The sequence below is a fragment of the Lepidochelys kempii genome, chromosome 3, assembly GCF_965140285.1.
Source record: "Lepidochelys kempii isolate rLepKem1 chromosome 3, rLepKem1.hap1, whole genome shotgun sequence".
In the NCBI taxonomy this organism is placed as follows: Eukaryota; Metazoa; Chordata; order Testudines; family Cheloniidae; genus Lepidochelys; species Lepidochelys kempii.
Genome location: NC_136382.1, coordinates 183,150,966 through 183,170,987, shown reverse-complemented (window position 1 = coordinate 183,170,987; position 20,022 = coordinate 183,150,966). Strand labels below are relative to the sequence as shown.

The following is a 20,022-nucleotide window of genomic DNA, read 5'->3' as shown; positions in this document are numbered from 1 at the left end:
CAGTCCCAATAAATAAGGTCAGAAAACCTTCTGAGGGGCAAACCATGAGCCAGAAAAGGGGCAAACAAAGGTAGCAAAATTTAGTAAGGAAGTGGGGAGAGGTGTCAGTCATCAGGCATATAGGAACATAATGTATAGGTTCCTGAATTTAATTTAGGAGAACGGAATGCATGCATGCAGTGCAGTTCTAGGCGTTTTTTTATTGCTCATCGAAAGATGAATGGATCTACTCTTCATCAGAGGGAGCATCCTAGTGAGCTTCTGGATCAGGAGTTAAATGAAGTACAGGTGCATTAGCAGGGCCCAAACTCATCCCAGTCCCAGCCACAGGACTGGGAGTTGGTGAGCAAAATCAGTACAACCAGTGAGAGCTGGGATGGGGGAAGCTATGGATTTAATTCGGAGCACAGATTGAAGTACCCTTCATTATAGCTCAGATGTTTAACTCAAAAAAAAGGCCAAGTCTGGTGCCAAATCTCACTGGCTGGGAGGTGACTAAAAAGGCCTTAAAGCACTGAATTAGTTAGCTGCTGGATACTTTTGGAGGAAAAGGAGGGTTACATCTCTTCTATAATACATTTTGTTGTATTAATGTATATATTATTTTTGTTTCTATACTTTATTCTGTTACATGTCTTTCCCATTTTTCCAATGTTTGCTTTTATTTTGTTATGCCTGTAAAGAAATAGAGTTCAAATTTATATATGTTTACATGTGTGTTCACATCCTCCTCTACAAATATCAGCATAAACACACATACACTATGTGTGTGTGCATGCACATATGTATTTTATTAAATATAATATTTAGTTTACAGTGTATTTTGGGAAGAATGTATATGATCACTTCAAAGCATGTTTTTTTGACTTCTAGTAAACATATAGTGAGAGAATAATAGCCTAGTGTGAAGTGTTAGCTGCACTGTTTCGTTATCTACAGATTCTGATTGATTATTGTAAAATTGCTAGGAGGCACAATAAGAGAAAGAACAACATTCTGGCAAAATGGAAGGTATCTAAGGCCACGTCTACACTACCCGCCGGATTGGGGGGTAGTGATCGATCTATCCGGGATCGATTTATCGCATCTAGTGTAGATGCGATAAATCGATCCCCGATTGCTCTGCCGTCAACTCCGGAACTCCACCAGGTCGAGAGGTGGAAGCGGAGTCGACGGGGAGCGGCAGCTGTCGATCCCGCACCACAAGGACTCAAAGTAAGTGATTCTAAGTTGATCTAAGATATGTCGACTTCAGTTATGCTATTCTTGTAGCTGAAGTTGCGTATCTTAGATCGATCCCCCCCCTTAGTGTAGACCAGGCCTTTGATACTACACAGGCACTGAAATTAAAACAAACATGTTTGCAAGCACAGGTTCCTTTTCTAGACTAAAACATTATCACTCTGAATATAATCTTCCTTTTGTAAAGTAATAGAAGGAGAATGAGTTTCAGCGTAGCAGCCATGTTAGTCTGTATCCGCAAAAAGAACAGGAGTACTTGTGGTGGAAACTGGAAGAAAGATGTTTCTAAATATTTTAGAGAAAAAGAGATCCACTGTATATTTTAAAATAACAGATTTATTAATTAACCTGCTACTCTGGTTTATTCTTAATTAAGCAATACAGAAGCAAGAAGAGGGGGTAAATCTGTGTTTAAATATTTTGGTGAGAGGTGCTTTATAAAATTAGATAGAAAAATCTCAAAAAACAGAAACTGCAGAAACCCATATCTTTGGCACTGAAATGAAAGTTAATGCCCCATAATGCAGGAATCTATTACAATTTGTCCATCCACCAAACATCTGATATATCAGCTAGTTCACTGGGTAGTCAGGATGGTTAAGTGTTCCTGTCAATCCTTAAAGTACTAATAACAGCAACACTTCTGAAACAGATATAGCAGGAGATATAACAGTGTTTGCCAACCTGCAATATCTGACAGCTTTAAGAATTCACTTCTAGAAATAGTGCTTTCAGGAGAGCTGGAGTGATATCTCTCAAAATGGCACCACTTACATATTTGGAGAAAAATCAATCTTGCACACTTCTGAACTATTCCGTGTTTGGAGGTATCCACACTCTTCTGAGCTGGTTTGATGTATCTCAAAGTGAGATATCAATGCAAGTATATGAAGAAACTATGCCATTCTGAAGAAAGGCATAGCAAAAGTTCAGCATTAGATGAAATAACATGAGAAAAATCAAAAGTAAAGTATGGAAAGATGATATGTTGATTAGAAGGGGGAAAAAACAACTTTTGAAGATGATGTTATTGTATGAAGAAGGACAATATGATGCTAGTGATAAAAACTCAAGGAAAATTAAAGCTTTACAATGGTTGTGCATGAGACAAGCAATAAAACAAGCAAGGAAATTCTGAGCTATATTTGAAAGAGTAGCTTTAATCAACCTCAACCATAGCTACTGTGGGGACAGCAAATATAAACAGAAATACAACAAATAATATTTTATCATTTTACAGAAATTATCTAGAAGCCCTGTCTCCACACAACAATCTAGGTAAGATTTTTAATGAAAAGGAAAGTGTCCTCATTTTAGCACTCACCATTGTTGGTACTGCAGCACGTAAGAGGTGACTCTCAGAATATCTTACATTCCGCTAGGAAAATTGGCCATTATCTTTTGCACAAAAGTCTAGGTATGTTCTAAATTTATGGAAAGTTAAAAAAAAATGTAACTGAAGTCTTGGGCATGGTCTGAATGTATTGCTTCAGCATGGTCATTTCCTTATTTTTAAATGGGATCATTAGAGTATTCTGTATATTAACGTGCCAGTACTACAGCTCTTATATTGCATGTTTTCGTTTCTGTAAAATGGAGCTATCAGTATGTTAATGTTTGTTTCTTTCCTTAGAGTTTGGGATATTGCTCTAAAGTCAGACTTTTTCCATACCAGTGGATAGCTACTTTAGAGCTTCAAAAGATTGCAACCAGTGTAAAGGAAAATAATGCCATATTTCAGGCCTCATCTACACAAGCATCCCTTTCCCCTGCCCTCTCCAAAAGCCCTGTTTCCCCTTCTCATTAAATTAAAGTCCCACTCCATTTCCCTTTATTCCAGCCTCCACTGACCCCCCAACCCTATTAAAGCTAAAAGGCTTTGGGGGAAATCATGTGCATGACATGCGTGTGCACACACACACACACACACACACAGAGTTTGCTTTTCTCTATAATATAGCATCGCTATTCTGAAGTTTGCATGTCATATGTTCCATTGTGCTTCTTTATGGAAGTGTTTTGCGTTTCAGATGTAAAACTAGCCTTGTGTGCTGTCAAATGCAACTAATCTCTCATTTTAAATTGAATACCAAGAATTGCTAGTTCGTTGAACATATTGGCACACAGACCTTGGGCATTCATGGTTATCTGGACCCACCTTTTGTATAGATTTTCTACACCATTTTTGTTTTAAATATGAGCATTTTCCCAGATTTGATCCACAAAAGACTGTTCACCTGTGCAATTTTCTATTCCTGAGGCATAAAACTGAGAGGATCCTCTCAAATGCAAAGGAAAAGAAGTTGATTCAAGTATAACAAATTCATTCTTAGCACAAGGAATGCAATTGATATACTCTGTAATTAAAATATAAATCCATGAAGAAGGGGACAGTCTTTTTTTCTTTATTTTAAAAGATAAAAAATTCTACCATTTATTTGTATCTAAAAAGATTAACTAGTAAATATGCTCACCAGACTAGCTTTCATTTTCATCTCTGGCTTGCTGCCTTTGATTTACTAATACAAACATTCACAAAAATTGTCAACAAATAATGTGCAGATTTGCAAATTACCACTAATGGCTCAACAGTTATTTTAAATAAGAAACATGTTGTATATCTGAAGAACTGATGCCTTTAAAAACAAATAATATTAATGGCAAACATTCTTCTTCAAGGCACAGGATTTGAATACTAAATTCAGGCCAGATCCTGGAAACCCTTTCTTCTTGTGAGTGGCTCCATTTATGTCAATGGGGCCACTCATGTGAGTAAAGCTTTTGTAGGATCAAATCCATATATTGTATTTAACTAAATGCACTTTAAATTGATTGCGTATGCAGCTAAGAACTGATGTATTTTCTTCTCTTTCTAGATCTGTTGTAATACTTCTGTTGATTTCGTAAGTTTCAAAGCACTATAAAAGCCGGATGTTATTAAAAGACCACAGACAACATTTTCTTCAATACAAATTTTCCCATAAGTCATTTTTGGGGGGCTTATCATGTTGCTTTTGTCAAAGCCTTTTCTATGTCTAAGTACAATGATCCAATAAAGAATATAACAAATTTAAAAAGGAACTTGGCTATTTTGTGCCTTGACATCTACATTTCTCCATTCTCACTTATGTTTTTAAATTTGACAAAAGATAGGAAATGCCATCATCACAAACTGCAAGATGTTCATGACTCTTTGACTACCCAATTAACTACTAGAGCATCTTGAAGGAGTCGATATTTTATGAGTACAGAAGCAAAGCAAAGCACATTTCCAAATACTTCCCCACCCCCTTTTCAACAAATGTTTGTTTACTTTCTTACCTGCTGGGTAACGTTCTATAACTGGCCAGCTGTCCACCTGTAATGTGGCATTGCCGCCACTTCTTGTAAAACGTACTACATGGTATTTTCCATCATTAATTATTGCGTTGATCTCTTCGATAGAGATGTCATCAGTTCCAACATTAAACTTAACTCCAATTTTTCCCTGGTGCTGTTTAAAAAAAAAAAGGAAGAGGAGGAGGGAAAAGAAGAAGTACTGATTAAGAGTTGTTTTAGTGAGAATTAGAGATTGTGTTGTACTGGGAAAGATTCCTAACAACAGCTTCTCTCCTTAGATTTAACTTCTGAAGGCTTGCATATGGTAGTAACAAACTCCTGACAGTTCATTGAGTCTGGGACATCTCTTTCAGGGATAATTGATATTCCACATCAGTTACTTTCACCAACTGAGTTTGCTCCTTTTCCCAAAGGGTCTCACCAAGAAAAAAATTAAAAAGCTCAAGTAAATTTCTTCCCTATGGTCCCCTATCTTCTTCATGAATACCAAATAGCTTTCTTTATTTAACAGGGTTTAAAAATAGAAAAGTCAGCACTAGCTCCTCTTTCATCAGCAAGAAGAATAAGGATTTCTTTCAGCTTGAAAAACTGGTACCCATTTTCACAATCCCTTCCTCACAAACCTATCCTATAGTCACAAAAACAGTCCTGAGGAAGTCAATAGGATTAGTCTAATGAGCATGGATGACTGTTGTGAGTAAGGGTTTTCAGAATTAGACCCATAGAGGGATGGAGTTTATTTGTAATGCAAGAGAAGTGTCTGTCACTTTAAATACACATAGGCTCAGATTCTGCAATCAGATCCACACAAATGCAGAATCAGGGCCACAGTTATTTCAGTGATAGTTGAGGGAACTCCACATTTCACAGGAATAAATCTAATACCTTGCATTTCCTTTCACAGGCAAAAACCTTGGGGGGAGGAAACTTTCAGAAGAATTGTCAGGAAAATCTAGAAATATTTAAAATTTCTTAGCCTCATCTTCTGGGTTAGAAATATTCTAAGCTCATATTGTTTTTATAAATTCTGCAAAACAAAAACTGGTGATGATATCACTAGACATATGCTACTGATTTACTCATGTACAGGATTATACCTTCTTTGAGATGGGTAAATGGTTCAATACTATAATATATTCTAATAATTAAGAAGACATCTGTAATGGGGTATTTATAGCTTAATGAAGTACTTCAGTGTGCTCATTAAAAACAATGACTAAAGAAGTTATAGGTTTTTTTCTACAAAAGTCAGGAGATATACTTCATTTGTGAATAATGACTGTTATTAAACTGAGGTGAAAAGGAAATATTGCACAGTGTAGTATCAGAGACATATGTAGAGTTAATAATAATTCTATAAATGGTTTCATAGCCTATGAAAATAACTTTTTTACCTCAAAAGTTATTTTTTACCTCAAAAGTTATTTTTAATTTTTGTTTATTAGATTTACTCCAAGAAACTCACTTCACAGCCCATATCTCTAACTCCTTCTCCCTCTTGAGCTTTCCAGAAAGAGGCTTTGTCCTTCCAATGCAGCTTTGATCTCTGCCCTCTCTATCCATTACTCCCCCAGACCCATAGGCTGCAGAAGTGATGTCAGATAACTCCTCTGACCCTCATCTTTTGAAGTCCAGTCCTTTCTGGCTCCACTCCTTCCCCAACTGCTCCTGTCCCTCTGCCTGGCTCTTTCTTGCTCTCCTATCAGTTTTCTACTCTCAACTAAAAAGAAAAGGAGTACTTGTGGCACCTTAGAGACTAACCAATTTATTTGAGCATGAGCTTTCGTGAGCTACAGCTCACTTCATCGGATGCATACTGTGGAAACTGCAGCAGACTTTATATACACACAGAGAATATGAAACAATACCTCCTCCCACCCCACTGTCCTGCTGGTAATAGCTTATCTAAAGTGATCATCAGGTGGGCCATTTCCAGCACAAATCCAGGTTTTCTCACCCTCCACCCCCCCACACAAATTCACTCTCCTGCTGGTGATAGCCCATCCAAAGTGACAACTCTTTACACAATGTGCATGATAATCAAGTTGGGCTATTTCCTGCACAAATCCAGGTTTTCTCACATCCCCCCCACCCCCCATACACACACAAACTCACTCTCCTGCTGGTAATAGCTCATCCAAACTGACCACTCTCCAAGTTTAAATCCAAGTTAAACCAGAACATCTGGGGGCGGGGGTGTAGGAAAAAACAAGAGGAAACAGGCTACCTTGCATAATGACTTAGCCACTCCCAGTCTCTATTTAAGCCTAAAGTAATAGTATCCAATTTGCAAATGAATTCCAATTCAGCAGTTTCTCGCTGGAGTCTGGATTTGAAGTTTTTTTGTTTTAAGATAGCGACCTTCATGTCTGTGATTGCGTGACCAGAGAGATTGAAGTGTTCTCCGACTGGTTTATGAATGTTATAATTCTTGACATCTGATTTGTGTCCATTTATTCTTTTACGTAGAGACTGTCCAGTTTGACCAATGTACATGGCAGAGGGGCATTGCTGGCACATGATGGCATATATCACATTGGTGGATGTGCAGGTGAACGAGCGGGCATGTGCCAGCAATGCCCCTCTGCCATTTACATTGGTCAAACTGGACAGTCTCTACGTAAAAAAGTAGATGGACACAAATCAGATGTCAAGAATTATAACATTCATAAACCAGTCGGAGAACACTTCAATCTCTCTGGTCACGCAATCACAGACATGAAGGTCGCTATCTTAAAACAAAAAAACTTCAAATCCAGACTCCAGCGAGAAACTGCTGAATTGGAATTCATTTGCAAATTGGATACTATTACTTTAGGCTTAAATAGAGACTGGGAGTGGCTAAGTCATTATGCAAGGTAGCCTGTTTCCTCTTGTTTTTTCCTACCCCCCCCCCCCAGATGTTCTGGTTTAACTTGGATTTAAACTTGGAGAGTGGTCAGTTTGGATGAGCTATTACCAGCAGGAGAGTGAGTTTCTGTGTGTATGGGGGTGGGGGGATGTGAGAAAACCTGGATTTGTGCAGGAAATAGCCCAACTTGATTATCATGCACATTGTGTAAAGAGTTGTCACTTTGGATGGGCTATCACCAGCAGGAGAGTGAATTTGTGTGGGGGGGTGGAGGGTGAGAAAACCTGGATTTGTGCTGGAAATGGCCCACCTGATGATCACTTTAGATAAGCTATTACCAGCAGGACAGTGGGGTGGGAGGAGGTATTGTTTCATATTCTCTGTGTATATATAAAGTCTGCTGCAGTTTCCACGGTATGCATCCGATGAAGTGAGCTGTAGCTCACGAAAGCTCATGCTCAAATAAATTGGTTAGTCTCTAAGGTGCCACAAGTACTCCTTTTCTTTTTGCGAATACAGACTAACACGGCTGTTACTCTGAATACTCTCAACTAAGTAACTTCAATTTTCCATGTTTCTGCCCCAGTCTCCTCCCACAGATTAATTATCTCAGCTCCTCCAGCTGCACTGCTGATGCCTTTAGAGAATGCCCCATAATTCCTCAATGACTTCCTCTAGGTTATGTTTCTATTCTCTCGTCTCTCAGCTCTGCTCTCTTCTTTTCAAAGCAACTTTAAGTTGAAGGGGCCCTTCTCCAAACTTACTCCTTTTAGTCTGCTGCCTCACTGATCAGTCAGTCTCTCCTCCTCCACCTGCTCTAGCCTTGACTGTACTCCTCTTGTTCTTTTCTTATCCTGCTGACCATTCCTTCAGTGTTTCTTTGGAGGCTTACCTTCCTACTCCTCCCCTTTCCACTCCCTTTTGGTGTCCCTCAGGCTTCGGTCTTGTGCCCAAATTTATCTTTTCTCCCTTGTGACAGTTACAGAGAACTAGTCATCTTACAGTCATTCAGGAGACTACCAAATCCAAAAAACAACTGTCATGCCACCATATATCCAAGTGCCAAAGCTGAATTGACTGAGAAAACGTGTAAGATTTCCACCATTTCCTACCATTAAAGCAGTAATTTGTGTGCTCCATGTGTCTTATTCATCCACTTATCCTGCTACTGATATTCAACAGAAATATAATATTGCCATAATTCTGTAGCAATCACCACTTTCACTAGGGGTATGTCTACACTATGAAATAAGGTCGAATTTATAGAAGTAGTTTTTTTAGAAATCGTTTTTATATATTTGAGTGTGTGTGTCCCCACAGAAAATGCTCTAAGTGCATTAAGTGCATTAACTCGGCGGAGTGCTTCCACAGTACTGAGGCAAGTGTTGACTTCCGGAGTGTTGCACTGTGGGTAGCTATCCCACAGTTCCCGCAGTCTCCGGAAATGAGATTCAAAAGTTCGCGGTACTTTTCCGGTCTACCTGGCCAGTGCAACTGAGTTGAGACTGCTGTCCAGAGCGGTCACAATGGAGCACTCTGGGATAGCTCCCGGAGGCCAACACCGTCAAATTGTGTCCACAGTACCCCAAATTTGACCCGGCAAGGCTGATTTAAGCGCTAATCCACTTGTCAGGGCTGGAGTAAGGAAATCGATTTTAGGAGCCCTATAAGTCGAAAAAAAGGGCTTCATCGTGTGGACAGGTGCAGGTTTACATCGATTTAACGCTGCTAAATTCGACCTAAAGTCCTAGTGTAGACCAGGGCTAGGTGACGAAATACAGAACTTTTTAATGCATATGACTACATGGTATATGTATTTTTTTCAAAGAGGTTTTTTGAGAAATCAAAGGCTTTGAGGTTCATGAAGCAGACTCCATTTTTACGGTGAATCGTAATTACAATACTCATATACCCTATTTCATCTATTTGCTTTCTCTATACTTTCTCTATATTTATAAACAGAAATGACAAACAAATTACCTTTAAGTGGGACAAGTATAAGCATGGAGCATTTAGCATGTGCAGTGCCTTTTCCAAACTAAGTTACTGGTTACTGTGATGTCATTTTAAATAGGTCACAGCACAATTTCCATATATTAACACACCAAACAATTTTTTTATAAACTCAAAAGACAGAACCTTTGGCCATATACATATCTATATATGAAAAAAATGTGTTTGCCCATTTTACATCCATATGAATGTTGATAGTATACACAGTATGTCAGCTGAGTACACAATATCTATCAATAGAACATTCATCTCAAACTTCATGATCAGGCATATGGTTTATTATTGTTGATTAGAACCCGATATAGCTTTCAATTTATGCTGTCACCAAGACAAAGTCTTCCCACCTCTAATATAGTAACATGGTACAGAAAGGCATTAAAAACTTGATATCAAAGGGAACTATTTCATGGACTTTGAAGCTCTATTATTAGCGGAAGTTATGAGACTAAAACACAATGTAACTCTCTGGAAATGTGGGGGAAATGTTTAGAGCTGGTTGGGAATTTGTTGACTAATTGTTTTTTCTTCCAAAAAAGCTGATTCCTCAAAACTGAAATGGTTCACTAAACAAGGCTGGAGTGTTCAATGAACTTCCCAACTCAAAAAAGTCAAAAGAGAAAATTTCAGAATTGTCAGAACATTTGTTTGGACGACTTTGAAGCATAATATTCCATTTTTCCAGTTTGAAATGAACTTTCATTTGGAATTTCAAGCTAATTAGACTGAAAGGTTAAAAAAGAAAACATTTAAACCAGAACTATTTTTTTCAAAATTATAAAATGAAATGTTTTGACTTGAAATGAAAAAAAAAAATCAGTTTCTTGGTTTGTGAACATTTTAGAAATTTTGACTTTTTATCCCAATGCAAGACAGGAAAAAATACTGAACTCAAAAATATTCACAGGATGAGAAAAACATTTCCTACGCCACTCTAGTAATGGTATGGTTTTGCTGCCTAGTATTTCCTTATTGTTATACCTAGATTTAAAATGGAATTTTAATAATTATGTCACACACATTGTCCTGGGAATTAAATAGATTCTTTCTTCTATGTTTTTATTATTTATTATTTGTACCACTATAGCACCTAGGAATCCTAACCATGGACCAGGACCTCACAGTGCTTGGCGCTGTACAAACACAGAACAAAACCACAATCCCTGCCCCAAGCTAACCACTGGTCTACACTAGATAGTTAGGTCAGTTTAACTGTGTCAGTGAATGGTTTGAAAAACTACCTACACCAAAAGCAGAACCCCTCCCAGCTGCTTAGGTAGCATCAACACTGAAGCTCTACAGCTGTGCTGCTGTTACTTTCTTTACTATGAATCCGCAATGGTGTAAAACAGATATGAAAATGGAGGCAGGGTGAGAATTCCTTTTCAGATACAATGGTGATGAGCACTGTAGGATTGCCTTTCAGTTATTAAGTATGTGAGTAAATCAACATTCATGTTGAATGATTATCCTTTGTACTGGTATTGCCAGAGAGCAATGAGGACTAATTAAAGGATGAAGCTCACCTATACAGGAACAGGCAGGGCTAGTATAAAGCCAAATAGCTGAGACTGGGGGAGGGGCTGCAATGCTGAGGTCTGCAGTCACTCTCTCTGAGGCTAGAGAGAAAAGGGAGTTTGACCTAGAGAGAAGGAAAGACCTGGAGGAGGGTGGAGAAGAAGCCTGATAGAGGCAATGTAGGAAGCAGTCCAGGAAACAGCAGCAAGGTGTGGGACAGTGTGGACCTTAATCACTGGTTGCAGGGTCCCTGGGCTGGAACTTGGAGAAAAGGGAGGCCCTGGTTCCCCTACCAGCCGCTCAGGAAGTGGTACGATTGATGGGGAGTGAATGGGAAGACTGCCGGGGACAACTGCTACAGAGAGACTTTGGTACACAAACCCCTGGAAGAGGAAAACTAGAGTGACCCGGCCAGAGGGCTGAGCCAAAAAGAGGGAGTAGTCGAGTCCCAAAAGGGAGAGAGAGTGTGAGAGAGAGACAGAGTGAACATTTGCAGAAAGGGGAATCATACTGGCAGAGCTAATTCCCCAGCTCCAGCCACAAGGAGGAGGAGCTCCAGCAGGGAAAGCACCCCATGAAAGGAAGAACTGGATGATTTAGAGCAGTGGTTTTCAAATTTTTTAGGCTGTGTACTCCCTTCCAAATTATATAGTCTACTGCGTACCCCATCTGAGATAGGGTCATGATATACCTATGGTTAGATTGCCAAGTCTTACTACACAAGTGCATTGTCTGCCATTACAAGATTTTTCTGCACATCCCTCCTGAAGAGAGCTCGCATCCCTCCTGATGAGAGATTGCATAATCTTAGGGGTAGGCCACTTTGAAAACCACTGATTTAGAGGATTAGTAATGGTAGTAATTAGTAATCTGATGCTGAGCAAATTCATCAGACCTCCATAGTTAAAGATGAAGCTAGTTGCCATGTTATAAATCAAATTTTCAACATGTTCTTATGCATATGAACCCAGTTACGTAACCTCAACAGAACCAAATCAATCCACCCCTGTAGTTTTACATATGACATCTCATTTCAGGGTAGAGTTTTCTGGGTAGTTTTGGGACAAAGTACATGGAGTTTTAAAGATATAAGGCTTAAAAATCTCTCGGTCCCAACTGTCTGGTCAGCTATAGGAGCCTGACCTCAGACTGTGAGAACAAATATATTAAAGACTAGGAGGCACTTAGATACTATGGTGATGAGGACCAACTAACTAGTCAGAGAGATGGAAAAGGATAAAGCAGGCATATGTTTGGGGTCCAATCCTTCATTCCTAACAGATTCTGAGATCTATGCATCAGATAAAGTGAGCTGTAGCTCACGAAAGCTTATGCTCAAATACATTTGTTAGTCTCTAAGGTGCCACAAGTCCTCCTTTTCTTTTTGCGAATACAGACTAACACAGCTGCTACTCTGAAACCTGAGATCTATAAGAGTTTTAAGTGCTCAAGCACTGAAGAAATTTATATCAATGATCTGAAAACTCTTGTCTTCAAGCCACTGATTGTAACTATTGCAATGTAAGAACAGCTAGGGAGTGTTTTCAGACATGTTTTATGGTCTGTGTACTCTAAGTATTGCTAACTTGTCCTGACAAAACACTGAGAATGAAAATGATCCACAGAAGTGGAGCAGCTCACATGAAAGGCAAATCAAGGCAACAGCTGACAGTTATGATTTTGTTTCTTTTTGGCCTCTGGTCCAGCACTACCAGTTTGCCAACTTTAGATGCAATAAAAACTATGGAAGTATAAAAATACATCCCCAAAATAATGATATTTCTTGTGGCATCAGCAAGGTTTTACTATTCTCTGCAGTAATAATTCTGGATTGTGTGCAAATTTGGCACAAAAGTACTTTTAGAACAGACCACAGATAACCCAAGCTCATAAAGCTTGTAACCTTTAACCACTTCCAAAGAAAAGCAATAATACTGACACTCCCACAGGTGAATAGCTGGAGTAAAAAAATCCACACCTGCCAGACTGTGTCTTATAGATTCAGTTCCCCAAGGTACTACTATGGTGAATGCAACAGTAAAATATTAGAAATATCTAATGTATTTATTTGGATCTAAGTTTTATTGAGGAATTAAAAATTAATATAATATTTTTTTCATTTGAGTTTAACTGGAGCGTAATGCTCTAAATTTCAGAAACACACACAATACAAATAATAAAAATCATCATTAGTGAAATGAAACTACTAAGGAAATACACATATAAGAATGGCCACTGTTTGCTTTAGACAAGGGGGATAAATGTTGCAGATGACAAGATACATGCTGACTCCAAGATTAATAGACTAACTATGTATATTTTAATCTAATGTTTCATCAATATGCCTGTTACCGTACATGTCTTCTAATGGGATTGCTTCCTGGAAAAGAGATGAAAAATATAAAGCTTCTGGGAAAACATCTTTTAAATGAGATCTATTTTTTACATTTTCAAAGCACCAACTCAACTTTCTGAATTTAAGTTTTAATATTCATATTATGTCAAGTATTATGTCTTCTCATGAGACATCTTTTACCTAAAGTGGGAATTGAAATATTTGAGCACTAGGTATTGAAGTCTGTCCTATGAAAAGCAATTAAAATGACTTGGTTAGCTATTTTTTTTACTAACAGAGGCCTAATTTAAGTTCAGAAGACATTAACATAATATTCACACACACACACACACAAACCTCATCTTTCCTCCTGAAAAAGAGACCCCCAAAGTGTTTATCACTTCACCTCTAGTGAAGGGCAGCCGTCTCTGGAGTGGAATGCAGTACATGATGTATCATTGCTATCTGCGCTACACAGAAGTTTAGGCAGGGCTTGAAAACTTTAGCCAAAACCCAAAACCTTCTATCCACAGGTAGATGTGTAAGATGAGGTGGGGGAACCTGAATGAGGCCCAGACCCAATGATGTATCCCTTAGTGATAAGCACATACCCCTGTCACCCCTAGCTGCTGGGGAGTGGGAGGGTGCTGGATTTTTTACCAGGGTGCTCTCTCTGGACCCTTCTTAGTGGATCCCTTTATGGTACCAGCTTCTGGCTAGGAGCTGTCTGTTTAAATTTACAGCATCACCTGCACACTAGTTCTTTCTCTTTCCCCATGGGGCTGCTGTGATAGAGGAGGATCTCTGCTGTCTCTATCCCTCCCACATAGAATCAGTTGTCTACAGGGAAGGGAAAATTCTCCTCCCTACTCTTGGCTGCTTGGAGAAGGGGTGGGTCTTCAACAATCACTGTTGTTCACCCTCATTATTTTATTGTGAGTTCTGTGATATTTGGTGTTTTTCCTAAATCCCCAGCTCTTGGAACCCTGTGTTTATGTGAGAATCTCAGCTTTCCTTTTTAAGTAAGTAAGTTTCTAGCCCTCAGGGTTGTGGAGAAATGCTTGAAAACCAAAATCCTAACAATACCTCTTGAGTTTTTAGCCAATCATCATTTTTTGAAGCATGACCCATGATTTCTGAAGGCTCTTGACGCTGGCAATATTGATAACAGCGGAGGGCAATAAAAATGATTAGGGGGCCGAAACACATAACTTATGAGGAGAGGCTGAGGGAACTGCAGTGGTGTATTAATGCCTAGGCCAACAAGGCAAATTTGGCCTAGAGCAGCAAATTTGCAGGGGCGGCAAATTTATAGGAGCAGCCAGAGGCTGCTTCCCCCCGGTGCCGGTTTGCGCCCTCTGCCCCTGGCCTCACCCCAACTCCACCCCTTCTCTGCCCCCTACCTGCCTCTATTGGTCCCCTTCCCCAAATCCCCACCCCAGCCCTGCCTCCTCTCCTGAGCGTGCCGCATTCCCCCCTTCCCCCCTCCTTCGTGCACAAGCACTGGCAGGGAGCGGGGAGAAGCCGGACCCGGCAGCGCGCTCAGGGGAGGAGGCGGAGCAGAGGCGAGTTGTGCGGGGGACGGCAATTATTTCTGGGCCTAGGGGTGGCAAAATCATTAATCCGCCACTGGTTAACTTGCTTATTTATTCTGCAGAAGAGAAGAATGAGGGAGGATTTAATAGCAGCCTTCAACTATGTGAAGGGGGGTTCCAAAGAGGATGGAGCTAGGCTGTTCTCAGTGGTGGCGGATGACAGAAAAAGGAGAAATGGTCTCAAGTTGCAATAGGGGAGGGCTAGGTTGGATATTAGGAAACACTATTCCACTAGGAGGGTGGTGAAGCACTGGAATGGATTACCTAAGGAAGAGGTGGAATCTCCATCCTTAGAGTTTTTTAAGTCCTGGCTTGACAAAGCCCTGACTGGGATGATTTAGTTGGGGTTGATCCTGCTTTGAGCAGGGGGTTGGACTAGATGTCCTCCTGAGGTCCCTTCCAACCCTAATCTTCAGTCCCGCCAACAGCAATTCCGGGCCCCAGGACAGAACAGTCAATGGGCCCTCACGCACGCACAAGCTGGGCCCATGGAGACGTGATCCGCCTGACATTTGGTTGGTGTTGCGCCTATGCTGGCTGGTGCCCAGCGAGCTGCCGGCTGCACTGCTGGGCACACTCTTCCAGCATGGCCAGGGCTTCCACATGACCGTCCGGTAGGGTTGCCAACTATATAATTGCACAAACCCAAAGACCCTTGCCCCACCCCACCTCGTGCCCTGCTCTTGAGGCCACACCCCTGCCCCACCCCTTCTCCGAGGCCTGACCCCCTGCTCACTCCATCCCCCCTCCCTCTGTCACTCGCTCATCCCCACCCTCACTTTCACCAGGCTGGGGCAGGGGATTGGACTGTGGGAGGGGGTGTGGGGTTGGGTTCTGAGAGGGAGTTTAGGTGTGGGAGGGGATTCAGGCTCTAGGCTGGGGCAGGGGATGGGTTTCAGGAGGGGGTCTGGGAACTAAGCTTTGAAACAAAGGGTTCCCACCATATGCAAAAGGTATATAAGGCTGGGAGTGACATCATCTGGTATTCTTCGCTCCCCACACAAACAGGATCCTGGAAACACCTGAGGAACAAAGACTGAACTGGGGTGAAGTGCTGGACCCAGGCTAAAGGGCTTTTTAGCCTGTGAATGGAACACCTGGGCATTCCAAGCTGTAAGTGCAGCTTGCTCTTTAAGAATCTGCAGCCTGCTTGTATCACCACTTAGGGTGAGAATCTGCTATTCATAACCAATCTGTTTAGTATGTTGCATTTAGTTTGTGTTTTTGTTTATTTGCTAGATAATTGGCTTTGATCTGTTTGCTATCACTTATAATCACATAAAATCTATTTTTGTAGTTAATAAACTTTATTTTTTCTTTAACTAAACCAGTGTGTGGGAATCATAACTCAGGGGCAGAAGGCTGTTGCATACTCCTCTCCACATTCAGGGATGGGGAGAATTTTATGAGCTTATGATGTACAGTTCCCTGTGCAGTGCAAGATGGTATAATTTTGGGTTTATACTCCAGAGGGCATGTGTGCCTGAGGAGCTGGAAGGCGCCCTAGCTGTTGCCTTCTTATTCAGGGGCTGGTCAAAGCGCCTGCATGTAACTGCAGCTGGGTGTGTCCCTACCTGTATTGGTGCTGATGAAAGTGCAGGCTGAAGCCTGGGGGGCTTGGCATCTTGTCACAGCAGTACAGTGTAAGAGGAAGCCCAGGCTAGTGAGTCAGGGGGGCACAGTGGTACCCCAGTTCTAGGAGGCACCCTGGAGGGAACCCATCATACCTACAGAACCATTCCTACAGCACCTGAGGTTTTGAGTTCACTTATCCAAGCGCAAACCAGGGCAGTTCCGTCTCAGCTACAATATTGGACAAGATCAAAGGCCCAAGATATTATGAATGCTTAAAGAAAGGACCTGTAAACATGAATATGTAACAAACACATGAATATCTTTTTTTCTAACTTCGGCATCATGAATCAATTGTTGCATGGAACTTTAAAAAAGAATTTTTAACCATATTATTTGTTCTCAAGTTTTATTCGGAAATTACATGAGCTCATTAAACAAAACCAGCAGTTCTCAAACTGTGGATTGGGACCCCAGCATGGGTTGCAACTTAATTTTAATGGGGTCGCCAGAGCTGGCATTTGACCTGCTGGAGCCTGGAGCCAAAGCCTGAGCCCCACTGCCTGGAGCCGAAGCCCGAATGCCACTGCCCGGGGCCAAAGCCCAAGCCCGAGCCCCATCGCTGGGGGCCCAAGCCCCAGTGCCTGGGGCCGCAGCCCTAGGGCTTCAGCTCTGGACAGTGGAACTCGGGCTTCAGCTTCAGCACTGGGCGGCAAGGCTCAGATTATGGTCTCCTCAACCAGGCCTGAAACCCTTGCATTTTGGCTCCCTGGCCCAGGGTGACAGGGCTCGTGTGGGCTCAGGCTTTGGTCCCCCTCCTGGAGTCAAGTAGTAACTTTTGTTGTGAGGAGGGGGTCGTGGTGAGACTCAAAAACCTTTAAATGACCTCACAGATTATATGCCATTAAATTATCTACTTTTTACTAAATCAGTACAGCAGTAATAAAAATTTACTGTCTACCAAATGCCCCTGGTTGACATAAGAAATAGCAGCAGCCAGCAATACTGTAACTATAACAATATTATGCATGCAAATACATACAGATTCTTCTACAGTAGTGGTGGGCAACCTGAGGCCTGTGGGCCGCACGCAAGCAGCCAAGAGTAGACCCGTCAGGGTAATCTGCTGGCAGGCCACGAGACAGTTTGTTTACATTAACCATCCTCAGGCATGGCTGCCCGCAGCTCCACACTGGGAACTGCGGGCAGCCGTGCCTGCAGTCAATAAAACAAACTGTCTCGAGGCCCGCCAGCGGATTACCCTGACTGGCCGCATGCGGGCCGCAGGTTGCCCACCACTGTTCTAGAGCTAGTACAATATTAAATGTTGCTCTATTAAAAATTCAGACATTTAAGCATTAAGCAATGGCCTTTGAAAGAGGTAAGTGAAATATTGGCTCCAACATCATACTAATTTACAAGTGACATCTAATAAGCTCATGTTAGCCAGGTATCATTTTTGAAACACAGGAGGTGTTACGTGAACATCAGATTGCCTTCTATGATGAGATAACTGGCTCTGTGGATGAGGGGAAAGCAGGGGACATGTTATTCCTTGACTTTAGCAAAGCTTTTGACATGGTCTCCCATAGTATTCTTGCCAGCAAGTTAAAGAAGTATGGCTGGATGAATGGACTATAAGGTTGATAGAAAGCTGGCTAGATTGTTGGGCTCAATGGGTAGTGATCAACGGCTCCATGTCTAGTTGGCAGCCGGTATCAAGCAGAGTGCCCCAAGGGTCAATCCTGGGGTTGGTTTTGTTCAATATCTTCATTAATGATCTGGAGGATGGCATGGATTGCACCCTCAGCAAGTTTGCAGATAACACTAAACTGGGAGGAGAGGTAGATACACTAGGTAGGGATAGGGTCCAGAGTGATCTAGACAAAACAGAGGATTGGACCAAAAAAATCTGATGAGGTTCAACTAGGACAAGTGCAGAGTCCTGCACCGCTACAGACTAGGGACCAAATGGCTAGGCAGCAGTTCTGCAGAAAAGGACCTAGGGGTGACAGTGGACGAGAAGCTGGATATGAGTCAACAGTGTGCCCTTGTTGCCAAGAAGGCCAATGGCATTTTGGGATGTATACGTAGGGGCATTGCCAGCAGATCAAGGGATGTGATCGTTCCCCTCTATTCGACATTGGTGAGGCCTCATCTGGAGCACTGTGTCCAGTTTTGGGCCCACACTACAAGAAGGATGTGGAAAAATTAGAAAACATCCAGCAGAGGGCAACAAAAATGATTAGGGGACTGGAACACATGACTTATGAGGAGAGGCTGAGGGAACTGGGATTGTTTAGTCTGTGGAAGAGAAGAATGAGGGGGGATTTGATTGCTGCTTTCAACAGCCTGAAAGGGGGTTTCAAAGAGGATGGATCTAGACTGTTCTCAGTGGTAGCAGATGACAGAATGAGGAGTAATGGTCTCGAGGTGCAGTGGGGGAGGTTTCGGTTGGATATTATGAAAAACTTTTCACTAGGAGGGTGGTGAAGCACTGGAATGGGTTACCCAGGGAGGTGGTGGAATCTCCTTCCTTTGAGGTTTTTAAGGTGAGGCTTGACAAAGGGATGGCTGGGATGATTTGAGCAGGGGGTTGGACTAGATGACCTCCTGAGGTCCCTTCCAACCCTGATATTCGATGATTCTATGATGTGAGAAGCCTTTTGTTTGTAGCAAAATGCCACATATATGGCCAAAAAGGAGAAGAAGGAACCATTAAACTGTTTACCATTTCAGCACTTCTGAACTGAATGCAACTGTTCTTTACTATGAAGCAATCATTCTTGTAACATTCCACTTTGAATTAATTGTCCTTACAAATGGCTTTAAACATTGTCATAACAATTCAATTTACATATAAAACTCAAAAGCAGAAAATGTAAAAGTATTTTAAGAGCATATTTATAAATCTGCAGCTCTGGCACTTTATTTTCAATTCTCAGTGAATTTACTGTACTCCTGTTTAGTTTTAAAGTATCATTATTTTTAGTCCTGTGTATCATGGCTACATTATTTCAAGTTATTTTGATGAATTACTGGGATGACACAATTACCCTAACATTCTCCCCCCAAAGTTCAACACTTATAGAATACACATGGAGCAGAGCCCTCAACAGCAGCACATTGTATCTTATTATCCACTCAGCATCATTATTGCAGTACGCAACATTACATTTTCTTGACAAAATATGCAGTAAAGAACAATTTAACTAGTTAGCCCTTAACATTGTACTCTTCATCAAAATAGTATGTTGTGTGTAAATCCTTTAACCTTTCCAGTGCCAGGCCTGAGACAACTTCTTACGGGTGGGTAGAACACACAATAAATACTTATGTTCCGTGTGAGGTTATAATTGCAAGGAAAATAGGCTTTTAACTGTTAATCAAGATAATTACCTTGCCTAAGATGCCCAGTGGGGCTATTCATGATATAAGGATGATGTTTATTGAGGTCTTGCTCCTGCAAACTTCTCCATGCAAGTGGACGCCATACCACGGCAAGCATGGAGCACGCTCAGCTCACCGTCACTGTATGTCTCCTGGGTGCTGGCAGACAC

General features: G+C 41.3%; 1 protein-coding gene across 25 annotated transcripts in view; it reads right to left on the bottom strand.

Moving 5' to 3' along the window:
• NRXN1 (neurexin 1) overlaps positions 1-20,022 on the bottom strand; it is a 1,265,182-nt gene that overhangs the window by 182,145 nt on the left and 1,063,015 nt on the right. For all 25 annotated transcript variants that reach the window (XM_073339213.2, XM_073339188.2, XM_078852299.1 and 22 more), the window contains one exon: positions 4,564-4,735. In XM_073339213.2, coding sequence (XP_073195314.1) covers positions 4,564-4,735 — 172 coding nt within the window. The remainder of the gene's footprint in view (positions 1-4,563; positions 4,736-20,022) is intronic.